Below are 24,164 nucleotides of genomic sequence, written 5' to 3' on the forward strand. Positions count from 1 at the left end.
CCTGGATCTCTAATAAAGTATGTGGGAAATTGGGAAATTGGCGCTGCCGTTACTAGAATATTATATAAATCACAACGTGGTGTATGTGGATATAAATAAAAATAAAAGTGTCTGTGCTGAGGTCAGTAAACACAATAAATAAAAATATCATATAAAACAGCAATAAATTGGTAAGATCAACATGTATAAAAAATAAATATTATATCACAGTGATGTAAAAAAGTGCAATCAAGTCACATATATATAAAAAATACACTCATTTATATATATATATATAAAAAAAATATAAAGTGCCAAGTGATGGATAATGCTAGATCATGTGCAAAAAGTGACAGTGTGGAAAGTATAAAGAAATTGCAATAAGCGCAATTTTGTGCAAAATAATGTATGATCACTAATTGAAGATATATATATATATGGTCCTATTAGCGAAAGATGATTACAAAACAGAAAATAAAAGTGCAAATAGTGCAATAATGTGCAAAAAGACAATAAATATTAAAATGACTGGTTAAAAATTAATAAAATCCTTATAACCAGTATAAGTGTTCAGAAATAGTCCAAATCCAAAAGAAAGATCCAGAGAAAATCGGTGTACGACTAAAAACGATCGGTGAATAGATGCAAATAAGATTGCAGGTGACCCCGTGGTGGGCAACTGGCGAGGTGAGGGGTAATCCCACTAGTAAATAACCATACTAACAAGATGTACCCACCCCACACAGGGGTATAGGGCAGGTATTAGGGTATTGATGGAACTCCTTCCCTTCACTAACTTCTTGATGGGTCAGAGGGATAATGGAAGCCGTCCCTGGGGGGTCCCGGAAGTCACCGGAGGGAAACCGGATCTTTAGGTCCTCTCCAATAGGGATGGTGGTAAATCCAAAATTTCGTAGGTAAAGACTGCAGCTGCAGAGGACGTTAGATGACAAAACGCGTACAGCGCCGTTGCATCCTTTCCGGTCCCGACTATCTTGTGGAACGCAGTGCGTTCCGAGACGCTACTTCCAAGCTGTTTTTTATCTGTTACACTTGGCCAGCCTTTACCTTCGAAATTTTGGATTTACCACCATCCCTATTGGAGAGGACCTAAAGATCCGATAAAGTTAACCCCCTTCCCTGCCAGTGTCATTTTTACAGTCACAGTGCATATGTATAGCACTGATTACTGCAGTAATGTCACTGGTCCCCCCAAAAGTATCAAAAATGTCAGTCAAGGGTCCGATCTGTCCTCCGCAATGTCGCAGTCCTGCAAAAAAAATCGCAGATGGCCGCCATTACTCGTTAAAAAAAAAAAACAATAAAAATTACATAAATCTTTCCCATAGTTATTAAAAGCAATAACTTTTGAGCAAACCAATCAAAATACGCTTATTTCGATTCTTTTTTTATCAAACATATGTAGCAGAAAACAAATTGGCCGAAAATGTTAAAAAATTCGATTTTTACCTTTTTTTTTTTTGAGAAATTCATATTAAAAAATGTGAAAAATATTGTTATTTTTTCAGAATTGTCGCTATTTTTTTGTTTATAGCGCAAAAAGTAAAAATCGCACAGGTGATCAAATACCACCAAAAGAAAGCTCTGTTTGTGGGGAAAAAAGGATGTAAATTTCGTTTGGGTACAGCATTGCACGACCGCGCAATTGTCCGTTAAAGTCATGCAGTGCCGAATCGCAAAATAGGGCCTGGTCTTTGAGCAGCTAAATCCTCGGGGCTTAAGTGGTTAACCATGTTTTGGGGCTTATTTCGTAAACCTCCATATTAAATGTATGAAAAGATGTCTATTTCTTCATCATTGTTGTGACACGATCCAAGATTCTAGGTTGTATTTTGGAACCAGATCTTACAGTTTATGAGAACTTGTGTTTTTTGTGTTGCAGTGACTGTAAGAACAATACCGCCCTGTGGACCACACTGAACCTCGGCTCAAAGATCGACCTGGATAGCATCTTCAATATCAGTCAGGTTGGTGCTGAATTATAATGCCTCCCTGTTGTCACACAGCACAATCGTTCTGGGAAGGTCTTTCATATCATTCATTGGATTTAAAGTGGATCTTCACCCTTATTTTGCACATTCTCTAATACACTATATTACCAAAAGTATTGGGACGCCTACCTTTACATGAACTTTAATGGCATCCCAGTCTTAGTCCGTAGGGTTCAATATTTAGTTGGCCCATCCTTTGCAGCTATAACAGCTTCAACTCTTCTGGGAAGGCCGTCCACAAGGTTTAGGAGTGTCTATGGGAATGTCTGACCATTCTTCCAGAAGCGCATTTGTGAGGTCAGGCACTGATGTTGGATGAGAAGGCCTGGCTCGCAGTCTCCGCTCTAATTCATCCCAAAGGTGTTCTATCAGGTTGAGGTCAGGACTCTGTGCAGGCCAGTCAAGTTCCTCCACCCCAAACTCGCTCAAGGAAGCAATGTCATCGCGCAGCGCAGTCCCGTCATGTCATCGCGCAGCACAGTCCCGTCATGTCATCGCGCAGCACAGTCCCGTCATGTCATCGCGCAGCACAGTCCCGCCAGGTCATCACGCAGCTCCAGTCCGGTACCATCATCACACAGCTCCGGCTTTCCCGAGTCAGTGAGTGGCTGCTGCAGTGGAGTGCCCACAATCACCGGCGGGCCGTATGAGCCTATGGGTGATGTCATGGCTCCCAGAATTCAGGGCCATTGTTGAGTGCTCTCTGAGCCGGAGCTGCAGGATCACGTGAGCGGACCAGTGCAGATTAAAGATAGGTAAGTACAGATAACGTTCTATACAGGTGGGGTAGGTAGTAGGGGGGGAAGGAACATTTTTAAGAATAGTAAGACTTGGGATTTTCTTCCAGTTTAAGAATGAAGAAGTTAATTTCAGCAGTTCGGACTCAGAAAGAACTTTCATTTGTTTTGTTTTATTTTTACCCACAGTACACCGATTCTGTCAATTCGACCCTGGAAAACGCAAACATTAACGTGAACAACATTACCTTCATGAACAGCGACCAGAAGAACAAGGTGGACAATGTGGCCAAATCAGGCATCGATTCCCTGAACTTCACCGACATCAATCAACAGGTATGGAAACTGCGGGGCGTGGGGGGCATGGGGGGCTGCTGTGCGACGAAATTCCAGTTTGGCTTCCAGTATCAGTTTGCTGAACATCGTGGATACATACAGAACACCATGTTTGGGATTTGAAATTGGATGTTACAGAGCTGTGTACACTCGGGTTTGAAAAAGACACAAGTCCATCTGGCTCAACCAATAGAATACAGTAAAGAAAATACAACCATACAATCCCATATACACAATCCTATACCCGCCCCAACCATACAATCCCATATACACAATCCTATACCCGCCCCAACCATACAATCCCATATACACAATCCTATACCCGCCCCAACCATACAATCCCATATACACAATCCTATACCCGCCCCAACCATACAATCCCATATACACAATCCTATACCCGCCCCAACTATACAATCCTTTATACACAATCCTTTACCCACCCCAACCATACAATCCCATATACACAATCCTATACCCGCCCCAACCATACAATCCCATATACACAATCCTATACCCGCCCCAACCATACAATCCCATATACACAATCCTATACCCGCCCCAACCATACAATCCTTTATACACAATCCTTTACCCACCCCAACCATACCATCCCATATACACAATCCTATACCCGCCCCAACCATACAATCCCATATACACAATCCTATACCCGCCCCAACCATACAATCCTTTATACACAATCCTTTACCCACCCCAACCATACCATCCCATATACACAATCCTATACCCGCCCCAACCATACAATCCCCTATACACAATCCTATACCCGCCCCAACCATACAATCCCCTATACACAATCCTATACCCACCCCAACCATACAATCCCATATATACACAATCCTATACCCGCCCCAACTATACAATCCCATATACACAATCCTATACCCGCCCCAACCATACAATCCCATATACACAATCCTATACCCGCCCCAACCATACAATCCCATATACACAATCCTATACCCGCCCCAACCATACAATCCCCTATACACAATCCTATACCCACCCCAAACATACAATCCCATATACACAATCCTATACCCGCCCCAACCATACAATCCCATATACACAATCCTATACCTGCCCCAACCATACAATCCCATATACCCAATCCTATACCCGCCCCAACCATACAATCCCCTATACACAATCCTATACCCACCCCAAACATACAATCCCATATACACAATCCTATACCCACCCCAACCATACAATCCCATATACACAATCCTATACCCGCCCCAACCATACAATCCCATATACAAAATCCTATACCCGCCCCAACCATACAATCCCCTATACACAATCCTATACCCGCCCCAACCATACAATCCCCTATACACAATCCTATACCCGCCCCAACCATACAATCCCCTATACACAATCCTATACCCACCCCAAACATACAATCCCATATACACAATCCTATACCCGCCCCAACCATACAATCCCATATACACAATCCTATACCAACCCCAACCATACAATCCCATATACACAATCCTATACCCGCCCCAACCATACAATTCCATATACACAATCCCATACCCGCCCCAACCATACAATCCCATATACACAATCCTATACCCACCCCAACCATACAATCCCATATACACAATCCTATACCCGCCCCAACCCCCAACCCTACAATCCCATATTACAATAAATGTTATACAGTCTACACTTAGAAGACGTCTCTATATTCTGCTTTTTTTTACGTGTTTTGGAGTGTATTTCTGCTTCCTTTAACCACTTTACCACCGGAGGATTTTCCTGCTTTACATCCAGGCCACTTTTTGCGAATCGGCACTGTGCGACTTTAACTGACAATTGCGCGGTCATGCAATGCTGTACCCAAACGAAATTTACATCCTTTTTTTCCCACAAACAGAGCTTTCTTTTGGTGGTATTTGATCACCTCTGCACTTTTCATTTTTTGCGATATTAATAAAAAAAATGCGACAATTTTGAAAAAAATAACAATATTTTTCTAGTTTGACAGTTAAAAAATATCCAATATATTCAATTTTTGTCATATATTTAGGCCAAAATGTATTTAGCTACATGTCTTTGACAAAAAAATTCTCAATGAGCGTATTTTTAACTGCTTTAAGACCGGAAGATTTTACCCCATTCCTGACCAGGCCATATTTTGCGATTCGGCACTGCGTTTAACGGACAATTGCAAGGTCGTGCCATGCTGTACCCAAATTAAATGTATGTCCTTTTTTTCCCCATAAACAGAGCTCTCTTTTGGTGGTATTTGATCACCTGTGCTATTTTTACTTTTTGCGCTATAAATAAAAAAAGAGCAACAATTTTGAAAAAATAACCATATTTTTAACATTTTTTTTATATGAAATTCCCCCCCAAAAAAATGTAAAAATCAAAATGTTTTAACTTTTTTTGCCAATTTGTATTCTGCTACATATTTTTGGTAAAAAAAAAAAACGCAATAAGCGTATTTTGATTGGTTTGCGCAAAAATTTCTGTCATTTTTAATGTTTTTTTTTAACTAGTAATGGTGGTGATCTGCGATTTTTTTTTTTTTTGCGGGACTGCGACATTGCGGCGGACAGATCGGACCCTTGACTGACATTTTTGACAGTTTTGGGGGTACCGGTGACATTACTACAGTAATCAGTGCTATAAATATGCACTGTTACTGTAAAAATGACACTGGCAGGGAAGGGGTTAATTTTTATTGGTGATCAAGGGGTTAATGTATGCCTGGTGCTTACTAACGTGTGTGGGGGGGGAGGGGACTAAGTGACACAGGGACAGATCGCATGTTCAGCTATGCTGAACCCTGCAATCTGTCCCTGCCTGTCACTTAGGAGATCCGCCCGCTTTGTTTACACAGGCAGGCGGATCTCCACACTCGATTCCCCGACGATCGGGGATGAGCAGCGGCGATCACTGACTGAAAACAGCGGGAACGAGCCTCCGGCGGCGCGCATGCGCCGCCCACAAGGGGGGGGGGAGTCCAGCGACGTAGGTCTACGTCGCTGGACGATAACGAACCACTTTGCCGCAGTACGCTCAATGTGAGTGGTCGTAAAGTGGTTAGGAGGCTAAGCCTGAGCTGCGGACTGTCCATCATCTATGCAGGATACTACCATCTGCTCAACCTAATTGCACGACTTCCCTCATCTATCCATTGTCATACCATTTCCATTCAGAGACTTCCGGTTCCCAGCATCAGTGATCACAGTGACATGTGACAACACTGAAGAAATGACACTTTGCTACAATGTAAAGTAGTGAGTGTACAGCTTGTATAACAGTGTAAATTTGCTGTCCCCTCAAAATAACTCAACACACAGCCATTAATGTCTAAACCACTGGCAACAAAAGTGAGTACACCCCTAAGTGACAATGTCCAAATTGGGCCGGAAGTGATTTCATGACATCACTTCCGGGTTTTTTACATGGAGATCCGATCAGAAGTGAATGCGGCTTTGTTTGGGTCTTCTCTTCAGCGGCGGTGCAGGTAGGATGCCCGGGTCTCCGGGTCGGAAGGGAGAACCGGGAGAGCCGCAGAGGGAGGGGGGGGGGGGAGAAACGTCCCCTCCCACTCCTTGTAATGACAGCCGAGCGGCTTCTTAGATATCCAAAGACCGCACTCAAAGGTAGATAACCTTGAAGTGTTTATTCCCATTTGTTGAAAACAACAGTGCATCGAACAGACATGGACACGGTTAACGCGTTTCACGACTCTATGGGTCGCTTACTCATAAAACTGTTGTTTTCAACGAATGGGAATAAACACTTCAAAGTTATCTACCTTTGAGTGCGGTCACTATTTCTCTTTGGATATCTGATCACTGGACGGGGGATCCGACCAGCACCTGGGTGCCTTTGCCTCGCCTGAGCGGCTTTTTCTGTGTTGTTTGCATTATCTCTCCGCGAGTGGCTTCTCAGCCATATCAGTTGTCATTACAAGACGCCGGTACCGGCAGGTATTACTCCGGTACAAGCACTTTCCCTAAATATCAGCTATATCGGTAACCTCAGAGGCCGATTCCGATATATCTGGGAAAGTGCAGATCGGCCCCCGATATATTGGGATTGCCGATAATCAGTCGATCCCTAATTTATATCATATCCCCTCAATCGTCTCATCTCCAGAGAGAATAAGTTCAGTGCTTGTAGTCTTTCCTCATAGCTGATGTCCTCCATTCCCCTAATTATTTTTGTTGCCCTTCTCTGGACTCTTTCCAGTTCCAGCACATCCTTCCTGAGGACCGGTGCCCAGAACTGGACAGCATACTCCAGATGTGGCCGGACCAGAGTCTTGTAGAGAGGGAGAATAATCTCTTTATTTCTGGAGTGAATCCCCTTTTTTATACATCCCAGTATTCTGTTGGCTTTGCTTGCAGCGGCTTGGCATTGCATGCCACTGCCAAGCCTGTTGTCCACCAGTACCCCCAGGTCCTTTTCCATCCTAGACTCACCCAGAGGTTCCCCCCCTAGTGAGTAACTTGTGTTCGTATTTCTGGCACCCAAATACATTACTTTACATTTTTCAAAATTAAACCTGATCTGCCATGTAGTTGCCCCCCCCCCCCATAATTTTGTTCAGATCCGCTTGCAAGGTTTCCACATCCTGCATAGAAGATATTGGCATGCTTAGTTTAGTATCATCCGCAAATACTGAGATTGTACTAGATATCCCTTCCTCTAGATCATTTATGAATAAATTAAATAGGATTGGTCCCAGGACCGATCCTTGGGGGACCCCACTTTCCACACCTGCCCAATCCGAGTACTCCCCATTTATCATCACCCTCTGTACTCTCCCCTGGAGCCAGTTCTCTATCCAGATACTCACCCTATGGTCCATACCTATGTACCTTAGTTTATACAGTAAATAAAAAAATATTTACAAAAATGAGAGGGTGTACTTACTTTTGTGAGGGGCGTCAAACTGGCGGCCCTCCAGCTGTTGTGGTACTACAAGTCCCATCATGCCTCTGCCTGTGGGAGTCATGCTTGTAACTGTCAGCCTTGCAATGCCTCATGGGATCCGCAACAGCTGGAGGGTCACCAGTTTGACTCCTCCCACAACCAATATTATGTAACTTCTTCATATTGTTGCTGTGCTCCACCATGTGAAATAACAAATGAATGCACTCACCAAACTCCCCAAAAAGGACCACAAAGCCTTAGCCGGGATGGGATCACTCGAGGCGACCAAAAATCCTTCTCGCAATGGCCCCGCCCACTCCAGCGCCCAATCTCCTCCCCAATGGTCAGTATCCTATACACAAAGGCAAAAAACTGAATAATAGTGCAACCCTGTTTATTAAAATGTATCTTTTAACAAAAGAAGGAATGATTTGCAGCTTACATAAATGGTGCCAGGATTTAACCACTTGCCGACCACCGCACGACTATTTACTGCGGCAGTCAGCCCTCTACAGGCAAACCGACGTAGGGCTACGTCGCTCGCCTACGAGCCTCTAGGGGGCAAGCACGCGCCACTGAGGCACACTCCTGCCCCCACTCGTTCCCTGACATCCCCGCGCGAGTGACCGGCGGCTCCGATGTCCACCGGCCACTCGCGATCTCCCGCTGGAGAGGGAGAAAGGCAGACCGCTGATGTAAACAAAGCTGCCTGTCATTCTCCCTGGTGTAACTGCAGAGGCTATGTGATCCTGCTACATAGGATCCAATGTCTCTGTGGTTACATCACTAGCCACGCCCCCCCACAGTTATAATCACGCCCCTAGGGATACATTTAACCCACTGATCATCAATAAAATTAACCCCCTCCCTGCCAGTGCCATTTTTACAGTGACAGTGCATATTTTTAGTACTGATTACTGTAGTAATGTCACTGGTACCCCCAAAAGTGTCAAAAATTTCAGTTAGGTGTCCGCCGCAATGTCGCAGTCCCGCAAAAAAAAAACGCAGATCGCCGCCATTACTAGTAAAAAAAAAAAACAATAAAAATGACAAAATCTTTCCCGTAGTTTGTAGACGCGATAACTTTTGCACAAACCAATCAAAATAAATGTATTGCTATTTCTTTTTACCAAACATATGTAGCAGAAAACAAATTGGCCTAAAATGTTAAAAAATTTAGATTTTTACATTTTTTTGGGGAATTTCATATAAAAAAAATGTGAAAAATATTATTTTTTCAAAATTGTCGCTATTTGTTTGTTTATAGCGCAAAAAATAAAAATCGCACAGGTGATCAAATACCACCAAAAGAAAGCTCTGTTTGTGGGAAAAAAAAGGACGTCAATTTAATTTGGGTACAGCGTTGCACGACCGCGCAATTGTCCGTTAAAGTCACGCAGTGCCGAATCGCAAAATAGGGCCTGGTCATTGAGCAGAAAAATCCTCCGGGGCTTAAGTGGTTAATAATACCGGTTTTGTTTGGTAAAATATAAAAGAAGAGGTCGCGTCGAGGAAATAGATACCCAACATGTCAAGTCTTAAAATTTGACACGCCTGTGAAATGATTATTATTATTAATGTAGAACTATGGTCTCCGTGCTGAACCTTTCCTACCCGGCAACACTCAGAGTAAAGAATGAGGTTTGGGGTGAAGGAACTCTGTTTGGATCAATAAAAATGGTAACACGATGTTTTCCTTTTTTTTCAGATGACCAAAAGCATTACGAAGACGAATCTGACGGCATATGCTAATGAACTGCTGGGCTTCGCTGTGAGTTCTCTAGAAGAGTGCTTCTCAACCAGAATGATGGGGGGGACTCTGGTGTGATGGGGGGACTCATGTGTGTAGGGGATCTCTTATGTATGGGGGCTTTGATATGATAGGGGGCCTCTATTGTGAAGGGGGGCCTCTGTCATGTATAGGGGGGCCTCTAATGTGATAGGGGGACTCTGTCATGTATAGGGGGGCCTCTCATGTGATAGGGTGAACTCCGTTAGGTATAAGGGGGCCTCCGATGTGGTGGGGGGACTCTGTCATGTATAGGGGGGCCTCTGGTGTATAGGGGGAGACCCTGTCATATATAGGAAGCCTCTGGGGGCTTTAATATAATGGGGGGCCTCTGATGTAATGGGGGGACTCTGATGTATAGAGAGCTTTAATATAGAGGGGGGCCTCTAATGTGATAGGGGGACTCTGTCTTGTATAGGGGGGTCTCTGATGTGATGAGGGGATTCTGTCATGTATAGGGGGGGTCCCTGATGTGATGGTGGGATTCTGTCATGTATAGGGGGGTCTCTGGTGTGATGGGGGGACTCTGTCATCTATAGGGGGTCTCTGATGTGATGGGGGGGGCTCTGTCATGTATAGGAGGGTCTCTGATGTAATGGGGGGAATCTGTCATGTATAGGGGGTCTCTGATGTAATGGGGGGCTCTGTCATGTATAGGGGGTCTCTGTTGTGATGGGGGGGCTCTGTCATGTATAGGGGGGTCTCTGATGTGATGGGGGCTCTGTTATGTATAGGAGGGTCTCTGATGTGATGGGGGGAATCTGTCATGTATAGGGGGGTCTCTGGTGTGATGGGGGGGCTCTGTCATGTATAGGGGGGTCTCTGATATGATGGGGGCTCTGTTATGTATAGGGGGTCTCTGGTGTGATGGGGGGAATCTGTCATGTATAGGGGGGTCTCTGGTGTGATGGGGGGAATCTGTCATGTATAGGGGGTCTTTGATATGATGGGGGGCCTGTCATGTATAGGGGGGTCTCTGATGTGATGGGGGGGCTCTGTCATGTATAGGGGGGTCCCTGATGTGATGGGGGCTCTGTTATGTATAGGATGGTCTCTGATGTGATGGGGGAATCTGTCATGTATAGGGGGTCTCTGTTGTGATGGGGGGGCTCTGTCATGTATAGGGGGTCTCTGATATGATGGGGGCTCTGTTATGTATAGGGGGGTCTCTGGTGTGATGGGGGGAATCTGTCATGTATAGGGGGGGTCTCTGGTGTGATGGGGGGAATCTGTCATGTATAGGGGGTCTTTGATATGATGGGGGGCCTGTCATGTATAGGGGGGTCTCTGATGTGATGGGGGGGCTCTGTCATGTATAGGGGGGTCCCTGATGTGATGGGGGCTCTGTTATGTATAGGATGGTCTCTGATGTGATGGGGGAATCTGTCATGTATAGGGGGTCTCTGGTGTGATGGGGGAATCTGTTATGTATAGGGGGTCTCTGATATGATGGGGGGCCTGTCATGTATAGGGGGGTCTCTGATATGATGGGGGGCCTGTCATGTATAGGGGGGTCTCTGATATGATGCGGGGCCTGTCATGTATAGGGGGGTCTCTGATGTGATGGGGGGGAATCTGTCATGTATAGGGGGTCTCTGATATGATGGGGGGCCTGTCATGTATAGGGGGGTCTCTGATATGATGGGGGGCCTGTCATGTATAGGGGGTCTCTGGTGTGATGGTGGAATCTGTTATGTATAGGGGGTCTCTGGTGTGATGGGGGGAATCTGTCATGTATAGGGGGTCTCTGATATGATGGGGGGCCTGTCATGTATAGGGGGTCTCTGATGTGATGGGGGGCTCTGTCATGTATAGGGGGGTCCCTGATGTGATGGGGGCTCTGTTATGTATAGGATGGTCTCTGATGTGATGGGGGAATCTGTCATGTATAGGGGGTCTCTGGTGTGATGGGGGGAATCTGTCATGTATAGGGGGGTCTCTGATGTGATGGGGGGAATCTGTCATGTATAGGGGGTCTCTGATATGATGGGGGGCCTGTCATGTATAGGGGGGTCTCTGATGTGATGGGGGGACTCTGTCATGTATAGGGGGGTCTCTGATGTGATGGGGGCTCTGTCATGTATAGGGGGTCTCTGGTGTGATGGGGGGAATCTGTCATGTATAGGGGGTCTCTGATATGATGGGGGGCCTGTCATGTATAGGGGGGTCTCTGATGTGATGGGGGGCTCTTTCATGTATAGGGGGGTCTCTGGTGTGATGGGGGGAATCTGTCATGTATAGGGGAGTCTCTGATGTGATGGGGGGAATCTGTCATGTATAGGGGGTCTCTGATGTGATGGGGGGGAATCTGTCATGTATAGGGGGGTCTCTGATGTGATGGGGGGCTCTATCATGTATAGGGGGGTCCCTTATGTGATGGGGGGAATCTCACATGTATAGGGGGTCTCTGATGTGATTGGGGGGCTCTGTCTTGTATAGGGGGGCTCTGGTGTGATGGGGGGCTCTGTCATGTATAGGGGGGTCTCTGGTGTGATGGGGGGCTATGTCATGTATAGGGGGGTCACTGATGTGATGGGGGAATATTTCATGTATAGGGAGCCTCTATAGTATAAGGGGCTTTGCTATGGCAGCGGCTTTATGTATAGCGGGGTCTCTCATGTGATGGGGGACTCTGTCATGTATAGGGGGCATCTGATTTGAAGGGGGGACCTCTGACATCATAAAAGGGGCCTCTCATGTGATAGGTGTGAGGGGGGCTTCTGATGTGATAGGAGACTCTGTCATGTATAGGGGGGCTTTTAATGTGATAGGAGGACTGTGTCATGGATAGGGGGGCCTTTGATGTGATCGGGGACTCTGTCATGTACAGGGGGCCTCTGATGTATAAGGAGCTTTGATATAATGGGGGGACTCTGATGTAATGGGGGATTGTATCATGTATAGGGAGCTTATAATGGGGGGCTTTGATGTAATAGGGGGACTCTGTCATGTATAGGGGGCCTCTAATGTGATAGAGGACTTTGTCATGTATAGGAGAGCCTCTGATGTATCGGGGGCTTTCTTATAATGGGGGCCTCTGATGTAATGGGGGGACTCTGTCATGTATAGGGGGGCCTCTGATCTATAGGGGCTTTGATAAAATGGGGGGGCTCTGATATAATGGGAGGACTCTCATGTATAGGGAGCCTCTAAAGTATAGGGGGCTTTGATAGTTTGGGGGGCCTCTGATATAATGGGGGGACTGTGTCATGTATAGGGGGACCCTGATGTATAGGGGACTGTGTCATGTATAGGGGGACCCTGATGTATAGGGAGCTTTGATATAATGGGGGGACTGTGTCATGTATAGGGGGCCTCTGATGTATAGGGGGCTTTGATATAATGGGGGGCCTCTGATGTAGTGAGGGGGATTCTGTCATGTATAGGGGGGCCCTGATGTATAGGGGGCTTTGATATAATGGGGGGTCTCTGATGCAATGGTGGGACTCTGTCATGTATAGGAGGCCTCTGATGTATTAGGAGCTTTGATATAATGGGGGGACTGTCATGTTTAGGGGGCCTCTGTTGAATAGGGGGCTTTGATATAATGGGGGGACTCTGTCATGTATAGGGGGCACTGATGTATTGGGGGCTTTGATGTAATGGGGGGCCTCTGATGTGATAGAGGACTCTGTCATGTATAAGAGAGGGGGCGCTGATGTATAGGGGGCTTTGTTATAATAGGGGGCCTCTGATGTAGTGGAGAGATTCTGTCATGTATAAGAGGCATCTGATGTATAGGGGGCTTTGATATAATGGGGGGACTCTGTCATGTATAGGAAGCCCGGTGCCCGTGCCATGTGAGCGCCCTCCTGTGTTCAGCACCCCTCACCCCCCATCTCACTATTTTGCTCCAGTGATAAGAAATTGCTTCTATTCCTGAGATGTCAGACCCAGGCTGGGGTGGACCCTGTAGAGCACCCAATGTCGGCTCCTTTAGACCTAGCTACGCCCCCAGAACCACATCTCCCAAGATCCCCTTCCCTTCTCACAATGTGTGCGCAGGCTCTTGGGAGTCAAGGAAGCAAAATTGTTTTTCCAGTAAAGAAATAATTTTATGGATGTAGAAGAGGACAGAGAGGGGGATAGGTGGAGCTCTGTAGGCCAGTGGGCGGGGCTGACAACGCTGCTTATAATTCCAGTCCAGCAGAGGCAGCATTGTCAGCTCAAAACAGGAAGTCAGACGCTCACTAGATTTCCTGCAGACAAGTTGGTATTTTCCTGTAAAAGCTCACTTTTATTTGTACCGAGTTGACAGCAGCTGTGAGCTTGAATTAACCCCTTGTCTGCCATGCCGCTTTTACATGTACCTTGGTAGACAAGTGGTTAAAGGCAACTATATATATATATATATTATTATTATGATACTAAATATTGTTTTTTTTGTGTAACAGGTAAGAGTTTCCGACCCTGCAAAAAGTCAACTGATCAGTGAAGCTAACGCTCTACTGGCTATCCAGAACTCCATTAATGCCAATCTCCTCCCACAAGTCGTAAGTGTTTAATAATGAATTTCTAACGGTTCTTCAGGGACTTTCCTGAAATTCTAAAAGTGGGTGGGGGGACCTCTATGAAAATGCCCTGGGGACGAGATGAAACGCGTTGGAGGCATAGCTATCGGACAGAGCTGGGGCAGAGACCATTCTCCACTTCATACATGTAATGGAACCGCGACCCACACTATGTTTCCGTCAGTATACGGCTTCCTCCAGTCTGAATATAGATATCAGATATTCAACCCCGCCACCCCCCCCCCCATACAAAACCAGACAGTGGAAAAGAGAAATGGACAGAGGGCGCACTAGCCTAGCGCATTATCTTTAAAACAATTTATTGCAATAGACATTTATACACATTATACTCACAAAACGATTATGAAACACAGGCAATAAGCAATGAGGGACCACCAGGGGTCTCCACCGGGTATCCTCAGCTGCCGCAGGCCGTGGAAGGATATAGACCTGAAAACTAGACAGAACTTAGCTTGTAGAGAGCTGGAAACTTTATTGAACAAACGCACACTGAATATATACAGGATGGACATTCCCCTTCCTGATCAGATTATCCCACCAGGTCAGGTGCCTGATTACATTATCATATGCAGGTGAAATTGTATACAGAAATATAATTAACCTGAACTAATTATCCAAAGAACAACCAACACAAACAGTATTCTACTTTCCTACCAGTAACTAATAGCTGACAGTGATTCAATCAACCTGAGCCAACTTTTGTGCAAACCAATTAAAATACGCTTTTTGGGGGTTTTTTAAACCAAAAATATGTAGCAGAATACAAATTGGCCTAAACTGATGAAAAAACTTGATTTTAATTTTTTTTTTTTTATATTGGGAATGTTGACCTTTTTCCCAGCACAGCTTTAAGTCATCTTACTGTGCTGCAGCTTAGTACTTGCCATCTGCTGGCTACAGATGGTAATTACACAATTACCAAACACAAAAAAGTCGCCAACCCCACGTGATGTGCTCCTAAAGTTTCATTTATTAAAGCTTTACACAAAGTACAAAAAAGTCCTAATACACAGGAGGTTGACGCGTTTCAGAGGGCATTTCAAAGGGCTTTAGTCATAGCCATGTATAAAGCATTAAGAAATGGAATTTTAAGAGCGTGTCGCACAGAATTGCCTTTTCATTTGTAGGTTTATCTACAGATGCATGAAAGGGAGGGGAAGGGGGTGTTGGGACCATAGGTGTGCGCATAGGGTGAAGGTGTACATAAAGTGCAGTGCTATTAATTAATGGTAAAAACACATAAAAAATTATCTTTGACAATAAATTTCATAAATACAATGAATCAAACAAGTCCATAAGTATCCAAAAAAAGAAAACAGAAAAGAAGAAAAAAAAACTGTATTTAACCACTTCTGGACCAGTAGGATTTCCCCCCTTCATGACCAGGCCATTTTTTGCGATTCAGCACTGCGTTACTTTAACAGACAATTGCGCAGTCGTGCGACGCTGTACCCAAATAAAATTGATGTTCTTTTTTGCCCACAAATAGAGATTTCTTTTGGTGGTGTTTGATCACCTGTGCAATTTTTTTTTTTCATTTTTTGCGCTATAAACAAAAAAAAGAGCAACAATTCTGTAAAAAAAATGAATAATATTTTTCACTTTCTGCTATATAACTATTTTCCCATTAAAAAAAACACTTCCCATCTGCACTAAAGCTGAAATATGGTTACAGCGCGGACCTTAATTGCCGGGAGGGCACCCATGTACCTCCTCCAGTGCATGAGCTCCCTGCGCACGGCTGATCACAGATCGGAGTAAGGGGCCGGATCCAGCCCCTTACCATGTGATCATCTGTCAGCCAATGACAGAGGGACATCGGTCCCGAAGAGGAGAGGAGCAACTGTGCCCACCGGTGCCACCATATCAGTGCCCCATCATCAGTGCCAACCTATCAGTGCCCATGAGTGCCACCTATTAGTGCCCATGAGTGCCACCTATCAGTGCCACCTATTAATGCCCATCAGTGCCACTTACCAGTGCCCTTCAGTGCCGCCCATCAGTGACACCTATCAGTGCCACCTATTAGTGCCCATCATCAGTGCCAACCTATCAGTGCCCATGAGTGCCACCTATTAGTGCCCATGAGTGCCACCTATCAGTGCCACCTATTAATGCCCATCAGTGCCACTTACCAGTGCCCTTCAGTGCCGCCCATCAGTGACACCTATCAGTGCCACCTATTAGTGCCCATCATCAGTGCCAACCTATCAGTGCCCATGAGTGCCACCTATTAGTGCTCATGAGTGACACCTATCAGTGCCACCCATTAGTGCCCATCAGCGCCACCTACCAGTGCCCTTCAGTGCCGCCCATCAGTGACACCTATCAGTGACACCTATTAGTGCCCATCATCAGTGCCCATGAGTGCCACCTATTAGTGCTCATGAGTGACACCTATCAGTGCCACCCATTAGTGCCCATCAGTGCCACCTACCAGTGCCCTTCAGTGCCGCCCATCAGTGACACCTATCAGTGCCACCTATTAGTGCCCATCATCAGTGCCAACCTATCAGTGCCCATGAGTGCCACCTATTAGTGCTCCTGAGTGACACCTATCAGTGCCACCCATTAGTGCCCATCAGCGCCACCTATCAGTGCCACCTATTAGTGCCCTTCAGTGCCACCTACCAGTGCCCTTCAGTGCCGTCCATCAGTGTCCATCAGTGCCACCTATCAGTGCCCACCAGTGCTGCCTTACCAGTGCCGCCCTATCAGTGTCCACCAGTGCTGCCTTACCAGTGCCGCCCTATCAGCGCCCATCAGTGCAGCCTATCGATGCCCATCACTGCAGCCTATCAGTGCTGCCTCATCAGCGCACATCAATGAAGGAGAAAAATTACCTGTTTGCAAAATTTTATAACAAGCTATAAAAACTGTTTTATTTTATTTATTTTTTTTCAAAGTTTTCGTTCTTTCTTTTTTTCAGCAAAAAATAAAAACACCCAGTGGTGATTAAATACCACCAAAAGAAAGCTCTATTTGTTTGCTTGTCTACTATTTGATTATGGTCTACTTGTCATTCAAAGTGCTGAAAGCTGAGAATTGGCCTGGGCAGGAAGGGGGTTTAAGTGCCCAGTAGGCAAGTGGTTAACATCAGCACCATCTGGTGGCCAAAACGCGGTATGATTTTCTTATTGTGTTATTTCAGAAAACTGTACAGCATTTTGGCCACTAGATGGAGCTGACAATACCGGCGTTAATCTCTAAGACAAATGATGGTGATGTTTCAGTCAGCTTTCACTGATTGTTTCTGAGATCTGTGCAAGGGATGTTCTATAAAAAGATCTCATAGTATTCAGATTAAATGTAAATAAAAAGAATGAAGTGTATTGTAGGCTGTGTGATATCCCGCAGTGCTGTGCTGATTCCATGCTGTTGTCTGTAGACAGGAATTATTGGTTTGGATATTTCCAGTTGCAGAGAGATTTTTGTATCAATGATGTATGTTTTATCTTCCAGAGGAGTCTGAATACCAGTATCGCCAATCTCCAAGCCTCATCCCAAAAGTTGCCGGTAAGGAAACCTTTCCTGAAAGACGTGGAGGCAGCCAAGGCTACTTCCAATTCTGAAAATGCCAGTTTTCTGGCTGCCACGGTTAAGGACCGTGTCAAAGTTGCATTTTGCATTCCCGTATCAATTACAGGCTGCACAACATTAATATTGTTGGGGTCTATGTATGAAATGTTTGTTGTGCAGATGTGACAACCAGGGATTTTTTCTCTCAGAGAATAGGCGTGGGTTTTTGGTTCCACCCCCTACCCACCTCCGAGCACTGTCCCTTGGTTCCGCCCCCTACCCACCTCCGAGCACTGTCCCTTGGTTCCACCCCCTACCCACCTCCGAGCACTGTCCCTTGGTTCCACCCCCTACCCACCTCCGAGCACTGCCCCTTGGTTCCACCCCCTACCCACCTCCGAGCACTGCCCCTTGGTTCCACCCCCTACCCACCTCCAAGCACTGTCCCTTGGTTCCACCCCCTACCCACCTCCGAGCACTGCCCCTTGGTTCCACCCCCTACCCACCTCCAAGCACTGTCCCTTGGTTCCACCCCCTACCCACCCCCTACCCACCCCCAGTACCGCCCATTTTATAGAAAATAGAACCACGTATCAGTTTGTGGTGTGTATGGAATTTGTTAAAGAAAAGCAGTAAAATAGATCCCTTGCAGCCAGCAACAAAAGATCCACCCCTCCCCCCGCAATGAAAGAACCCCCCCCCCCAGCAACAATAGATCTCCTGGAAGCTAGCATTAATAGACATTCCAGCAGCCAGCGGCAATAGACCCCTTCCTGAACAGTAGATCCCTCCCAGCAACAATTGACCCCCTGAAACATAAGACCTTCACTGTAACAATAGAACCCTCCCTCAACAATAGACCCCCCCAGCAATACTGGATTAACTCTGTGACAATAGATCCCCCAGCAGCCAGCAACAATAGAGCCTCAGCAACAATAGAACCCATTAGTAACAATAGATCCACCCCAGGAACAATAGACCCCCACCAGCAACAATAGATCTCCCAGGAGCCAGCATTAATAGACCTGCCAGCAGCCAACAATAGACCCTTCCCTTAACAGTAGATCATCCCCAGAAACAAAAGACCCCCACATCTACAATAGATCTCCCTAGCAACAGAGGATCCCCTCAGTGACATTAGATCCCCTGCCCCAGCAGCTAGAAGCAGTATTCCCCCAGCAACAATAGACCCCATAAACAACAATTGATCCTCCCCCAGCAACAAAAGGACCTCTGCTACAAAATACTCCATAGCAACAACAGATCCACCCCAGGAACAATAGACCCCCGCTAGCAACAATGGACCCCCTCAGTGACAATAGATCCCCTGCCCTAGCAGCCAGCAACAGTATTCTCCCAGCAACAATAGGCCCCTGTAAGCAACAATTGATCCTCCTCCAGCAACAAAAGGATCCCTGCAACAAAATACCCCCTAGCAACAACAGATCCATGTTTTATAAATAGACCCACAATGTTATTCCCAATATGGCCTCCACCCCAACTTTCTCCATTCCCATACAAGTCTATTAGAATGCAAAACCTACTTAAAGCTGGAGGTCAACGCTATCTGTCAAAGTGATACCAACGGCACAACCCAACACTGGTCCTTACATACCCCCCCCCCCCCAGCCTGTATACTGGGAGGTCAGCACTAGGGGGTCTACTTATAAAATATTTGTTGGTCGAATGTCACACACATTCATGCGGGCTGGACACATTTCCCTTGTATGTTCTGTAATATAATAAATCCTATGATCGTCAGCTCCATCTAGTGGCCAAAGGGCGGTATGGTTTTCTGAAATACCTCAATGAAAAAAAATATACTGCATTTGGCCACTAGGTGGAGCCGATGATCATAAGATTTCATCTATTACAGAAAATATGGTGAAAATTCACCCAGCCTGCAAGAATGTGTGTGACGTTCGTCCAATGAATGTTTTATAAATAGACCCACTAAGCTATTCCCAATATGGGCTCCACCCCAACTTTCTCCATTCCCATACAAGTCTATGAGAATGCAAAACCCACTTGAAGCTGGTTGGAAGGAGGTCCACAGTATCTGTCAAAGTGATACCAATGGCACAACCCAACACAGGTCCTTACCCCTTCCTCCCACTGCCTGTACTACTGGGGGGTCAACACTAGGGGGTCTATTTATAAAACATTCATTGGTCGAATGTCACACACATTTGTGGAGGCTGGGTGAATTTTCCCCATATTTTCTGTAATAGATTAAATCCTATGATCATCAGCTCCATCTAGTGGCCAAAAGGTGGTATGATTTTTCTGAAATACCTCAATAAGAAAATTTACTGCATTTGGCCACTAGGTGGAGTTGACAATCATAAGATTTCATCTATTACAGAAAATATGGTGAAAATTCACCCAGCCTGCACGAATGTGTGTGACGTTCGTCCAATGAATGTTTTATAAATAGACCCACTAAGCTGTTCCCAATATGGGCTCCACCCCAACTTTCTCCATTCCCATACAAGTCTATGAGAATGCAAAACTCACTTAAAGGAGGTCAACGGTATCTGTCAAAGTGATGCCAAAGTAGGGTTGCCACCTCCTCCCTTTAAACCGTAACACACATGAATTACACAGGTTCTGATGCTCATTTAATACAGATAAGGCACCAAGTGAGTTTAATTACCACCTCAATCAGCCACAGAACCTGTGTAATTCATGTGTGTTCGGTTTTTAAGGGATGAGGTGGTAACCCTATGCCAACGGCACAACTCAAAGCACGCCAACATAGACCCTTACTCCTCCCTCCCCCAGCCTGTGACTGGACAGTGAAAGGTGAAACAGCAGAGTAATGAGTTCACCTCTCTGTCGCTTTTCTCTCTCCTCCTATCAGCGTGCTCCTTGTTAGCACATAAGCACTGCAGCACAACCACTTGGCTCCTTGTGCAGCTTCTCCCTCTCCCAGTCTGAGCTCTGTAATTGCATTGCGGCCCCTATTTACTTGAATGGGCAGTGCCACCTGTCAGCTGGGTTAAATTTGCCATCACACAAGGGGGAGGGGCACTATGACAATATATTTGTGCTCATGATGTATTCAGGAATTCTCTCATATTCCTTTTCTCACATTTTGTCTCACATACAGGTGTCTCTGAATAACACTCTCGCAGCTATCAGTGCCACACAGACCTTCGTGGACACTCAAGTGGTTTCAGTAGTGAAGAATGTGAGTCTTTATAATGGGGTGGACAGATACAGGACATGTACACGTGGCTGCAAATGGCCATATAGCGTACACTATAGGAGGTTTTTCTCTGCTGGGAGTTGCAGATGCCGCATGCAGTCACCACTAGTCAGGCTGCAGCTGTATGCAAAGATATGCAAATATACACAAATCTAAATGCGTACAGGTCTGTATGTCCCTAACCAGTCTGCATTCAATCTTAGGGCTTATCAAGACCTGAATCACCTGCTGGTGGCACTGTGCTTCCCAGAGTGGAAGGTTGTAATTCCAGTGTTCACCAGTGGGTGTCTCCCAACAGCAGTTTCTGGTAATCAGGCTCCACCTGATGCTGGCTGCTGGGAGGGAATATAGGTCTTCCTCTGCTATTACGGTAGAAGGTTGTAGTTCCAGTGTCCACCAGCGGGTGTCTCCCAACAGCAGTTTCTGGTAATCAGGCTCCACCTGATGCTGGCGGCTGGGAGGGTATATAGGTCTTCCTCTGCTATTACGGTGGAAGGTTGTAGTTCCAGTGTCCACCAGCGGGTGTCTCCCAGCAGTCAGCAGTTTCTGGTAATCAGGCTCCACCTGATGCTGGCTGCTAGGAGGGTATATAGGTCCTCTTTTGCTATTACAGTGGAAGGTTGTAGTTCCAGTGTCCACCAGCGAGTGTCTCTTAGGTAGAGACTGATCACTAGAAACAGCTGGCTGCTGGGAGACACCTGCCTGCTGGTGGACACTAAAACTGTAATAGCAGAGGAGGACCTATATACCCTCCCAGCAGCCAGCATCAAGGGGAGACCAATTAGAATTCTACTCTGTTCTATTGTATTCTATTATTTTCTATTCTAGTCTATCAGATTTTTTTTATTTTAATATCTATTCTATTCTTTTCTATTGTATTCTATTATTTTCTATTCTACTCAACTTTTTTTCTATTCTATTTTTTAGTATTGTAATATCTATTCCATTCTATTCTTTTTTATTCTTTTCTATTCTATTCCTTTATTTTTAATTCTATTTCTTTTTTTCCTTTCTATTGTATTATATTCTATTCTGTTCTCTATTTGTTTTCTATTTTATTCTGTTTTCTTCTATTCTATTCCTTTCTGCTATATTATATTCTATTTATTCTGTTTTATTCAGTTCTTTTATATTTTATGTTATTCTATTCTATGAAGCAGCCTAAGTAGCAATCGTCATCTTATTTCACTTTTATATACTATTATATTCATTTTTGAATTCGGATAATTTTTTTCCTTAACATTTATTTCGGATAAGTTGAAATTCCTTACTATTGTGTTTTGGAAATTTGGATACATCTGAATCTCCACATAACAAAATTTCATCCCAATTTTGATTTGTAATGAAACTTATTGCACACGTCTATTCACGTTATGCCTTGAATGCGACCCTTTTGGGAAACCGTTGAATTGAAGGGTTTACTTCCTCTTTCAGTGTATACGGCTTATATAAAAACAAAGTTGTTAAAATAGTTATTTATTATTTACCTGTAAACATATTTTCATGCAGTCTGACCCTGAATTCCTCATTTTCTAACAGGAGACATTAGGGTATCTGAATACAATATTGGGATATTTTGAGACCTACATCAGCTGGACAAAGAACATGGTGAGTGTCATGGGAATTCAACTCACAGAAAAGAGAGAGATGGCCGCCCTATGTCATCATACTATGGGTTCATCAATTATGACATCATGCTATAAGCTGAACTCCAGGCAAATGGCTAAATACACAGAGGAAATCCATGTACAGGAGCTGTTTTGCCTGCCAAATGAGTTGTATTTCTGGCCATCCAGTTCTGAGATTTACAGCACAGTCCTGGCATGGGAGGAGACCTGATCTGTCTCTGCTGGACTTTTCACATTCATCAACCTGTGACTGGACAGTGAAAAGAAGAAGCAGCTCATCTGTCACTCTGCTCTCGCCTCCTATCAGCATGCCCCTCGTGCTGCAACTCACCTTATTGGCTCCTTGAGCCTCCCCCCCCCTTTTTCTGAGCTGCGCTGTACTTAGATGGCAGTGTTGCATATTGTTGCATATTGTTGCATATTGTACATCATTATGCTTGATGCAGTACACTAAGATGGCCGTTAGATGGCAGTTTTGCATATTGCACATCATTATGCTTCATCCAGTACGCTATTATGGCCATTGGATGGCAGTGGTTTTCCGATGTTGCATATTGCACATCATTATGTTTGATGCAGTAAACTATTATGGCTATCATATGGCAGCGTTGCATATTGTACATCATTATACTTGATGCAGTACACTAATATGGCCATTAGAAGACAGTGTTGCATATTACACATCATTATACTTGATGCAGTACACTAATTTGGCCATTAGATGGCATTGTTGTATATTGCATATCATTATACTCGTTGCAGTACACTAATATGAGTAAAAAACAAAGGTGACCAGCGCTATGGAGTATGAGGTAGAACAGTGAGGAGTGGACAAAATAGGTGTAAGCAGCCAACAACCAAACCCTGAAGGGTTAAGAATAAAGTGAATGTGCAAAGGGGTTGACACGGCGCTACCTAAAAAGTGATCGGGTGCTGATTAAAGTGCAATAATGTGCAAAGGCCCCTTTAAAAAGGGGGGTGACACCGGCTGATCTTAAATGTAAATACTGATTATATTTTCAAAGGGTTAAAAATCACACAAATCCGTGTCAGTAAACAACCAATGTAATCTGTCAATGTATAGTGAATTTTATCTGTAAATAATAATTGTGCCACAAGTGAACAAGTATTACAGTGGGTTTATTCCAGTAAAGTGATACAGTGCAATGCTAATTAGACATATGAATACAAATCCCTGGTGGTGAAGTGGTGAAAATATATAAACAAATTAAATCCTGGAATGATATATTCCTCAGAAGTGAAAGTGCTGTTTTACCCTCAGTGACCACTAGGTGTAGTATATACGACCTGTTCCAATGGAGTGGTCACACAGAAGGTAGATCTTGGGGTTCCTCTCTTGATCCAGCAAGGCACCAGCTGGTAATCTCACAAAAAGAAAGGAGAGGGGAGCCCCATGAAGTAGACGTCCTCTGACGAAACGCGTAGGGCGGGTCAATTGTGTCATTGCGTCACTTCCGGTCTCGGA

The 24,164-nt window shown here is 44.9% G+C and overlaps 1 protein-coding gene across 1 annotated transcript in view; it reads left to right on the forward strand.

The window, feature by feature from the left end:
- LOC309563496 (prominin-1-A-like) overlaps nucleotides 1-24,164 on the forward strand; it is a 125,151-nt gene that overhangs the window by 83,821 nt on the left and 17,166 nt on the right. Inside the window, exons 14-20 of the mRNA XM_082267887.1 lie at nucleotides 1,883-1,967; nucleotides 2,918-3,064; nucleotides 9,708-9,770; nucleotides 14,183-14,281; nucleotides 17,783-17,836; nucleotides 20,952-21,032; nucleotides 22,590-22,658. Coding sequence (XP_082124013.1) covers nucleotides 1,883-1,967; nucleotides 2,918-3,064; nucleotides 9,708-9,770; nucleotides 14,183-14,281; nucleotides 17,783-17,836; nucleotides 20,952-21,032; nucleotides 22,590-22,658 — 598 coding nt within the window. The remainder of the gene's footprint in view (nucleotides 1-1,882; nucleotides 1,968-2,917; nucleotides 3,065-9,707; nucleotides 9,771-14,182; nucleotides 14,282-17,782; nucleotides 17,837-20,951; nucleotides 21,033-22,589; nucleotides 22,659-24,164) is intronic.

The sequence above is a fragment of the Pelophylax lessonae genome (assembly GCF_965119305.1).
Source record: "Pelophylax lessonae genome assembly, chromosome: 9".
In the NCBI taxonomy this organism is placed as follows: domain Eukaryota; kingdom Metazoa; phylum Chordata; class Amphibia; order Anura; family Ranidae; genus Pelophylax; species Pelophylax lessonae.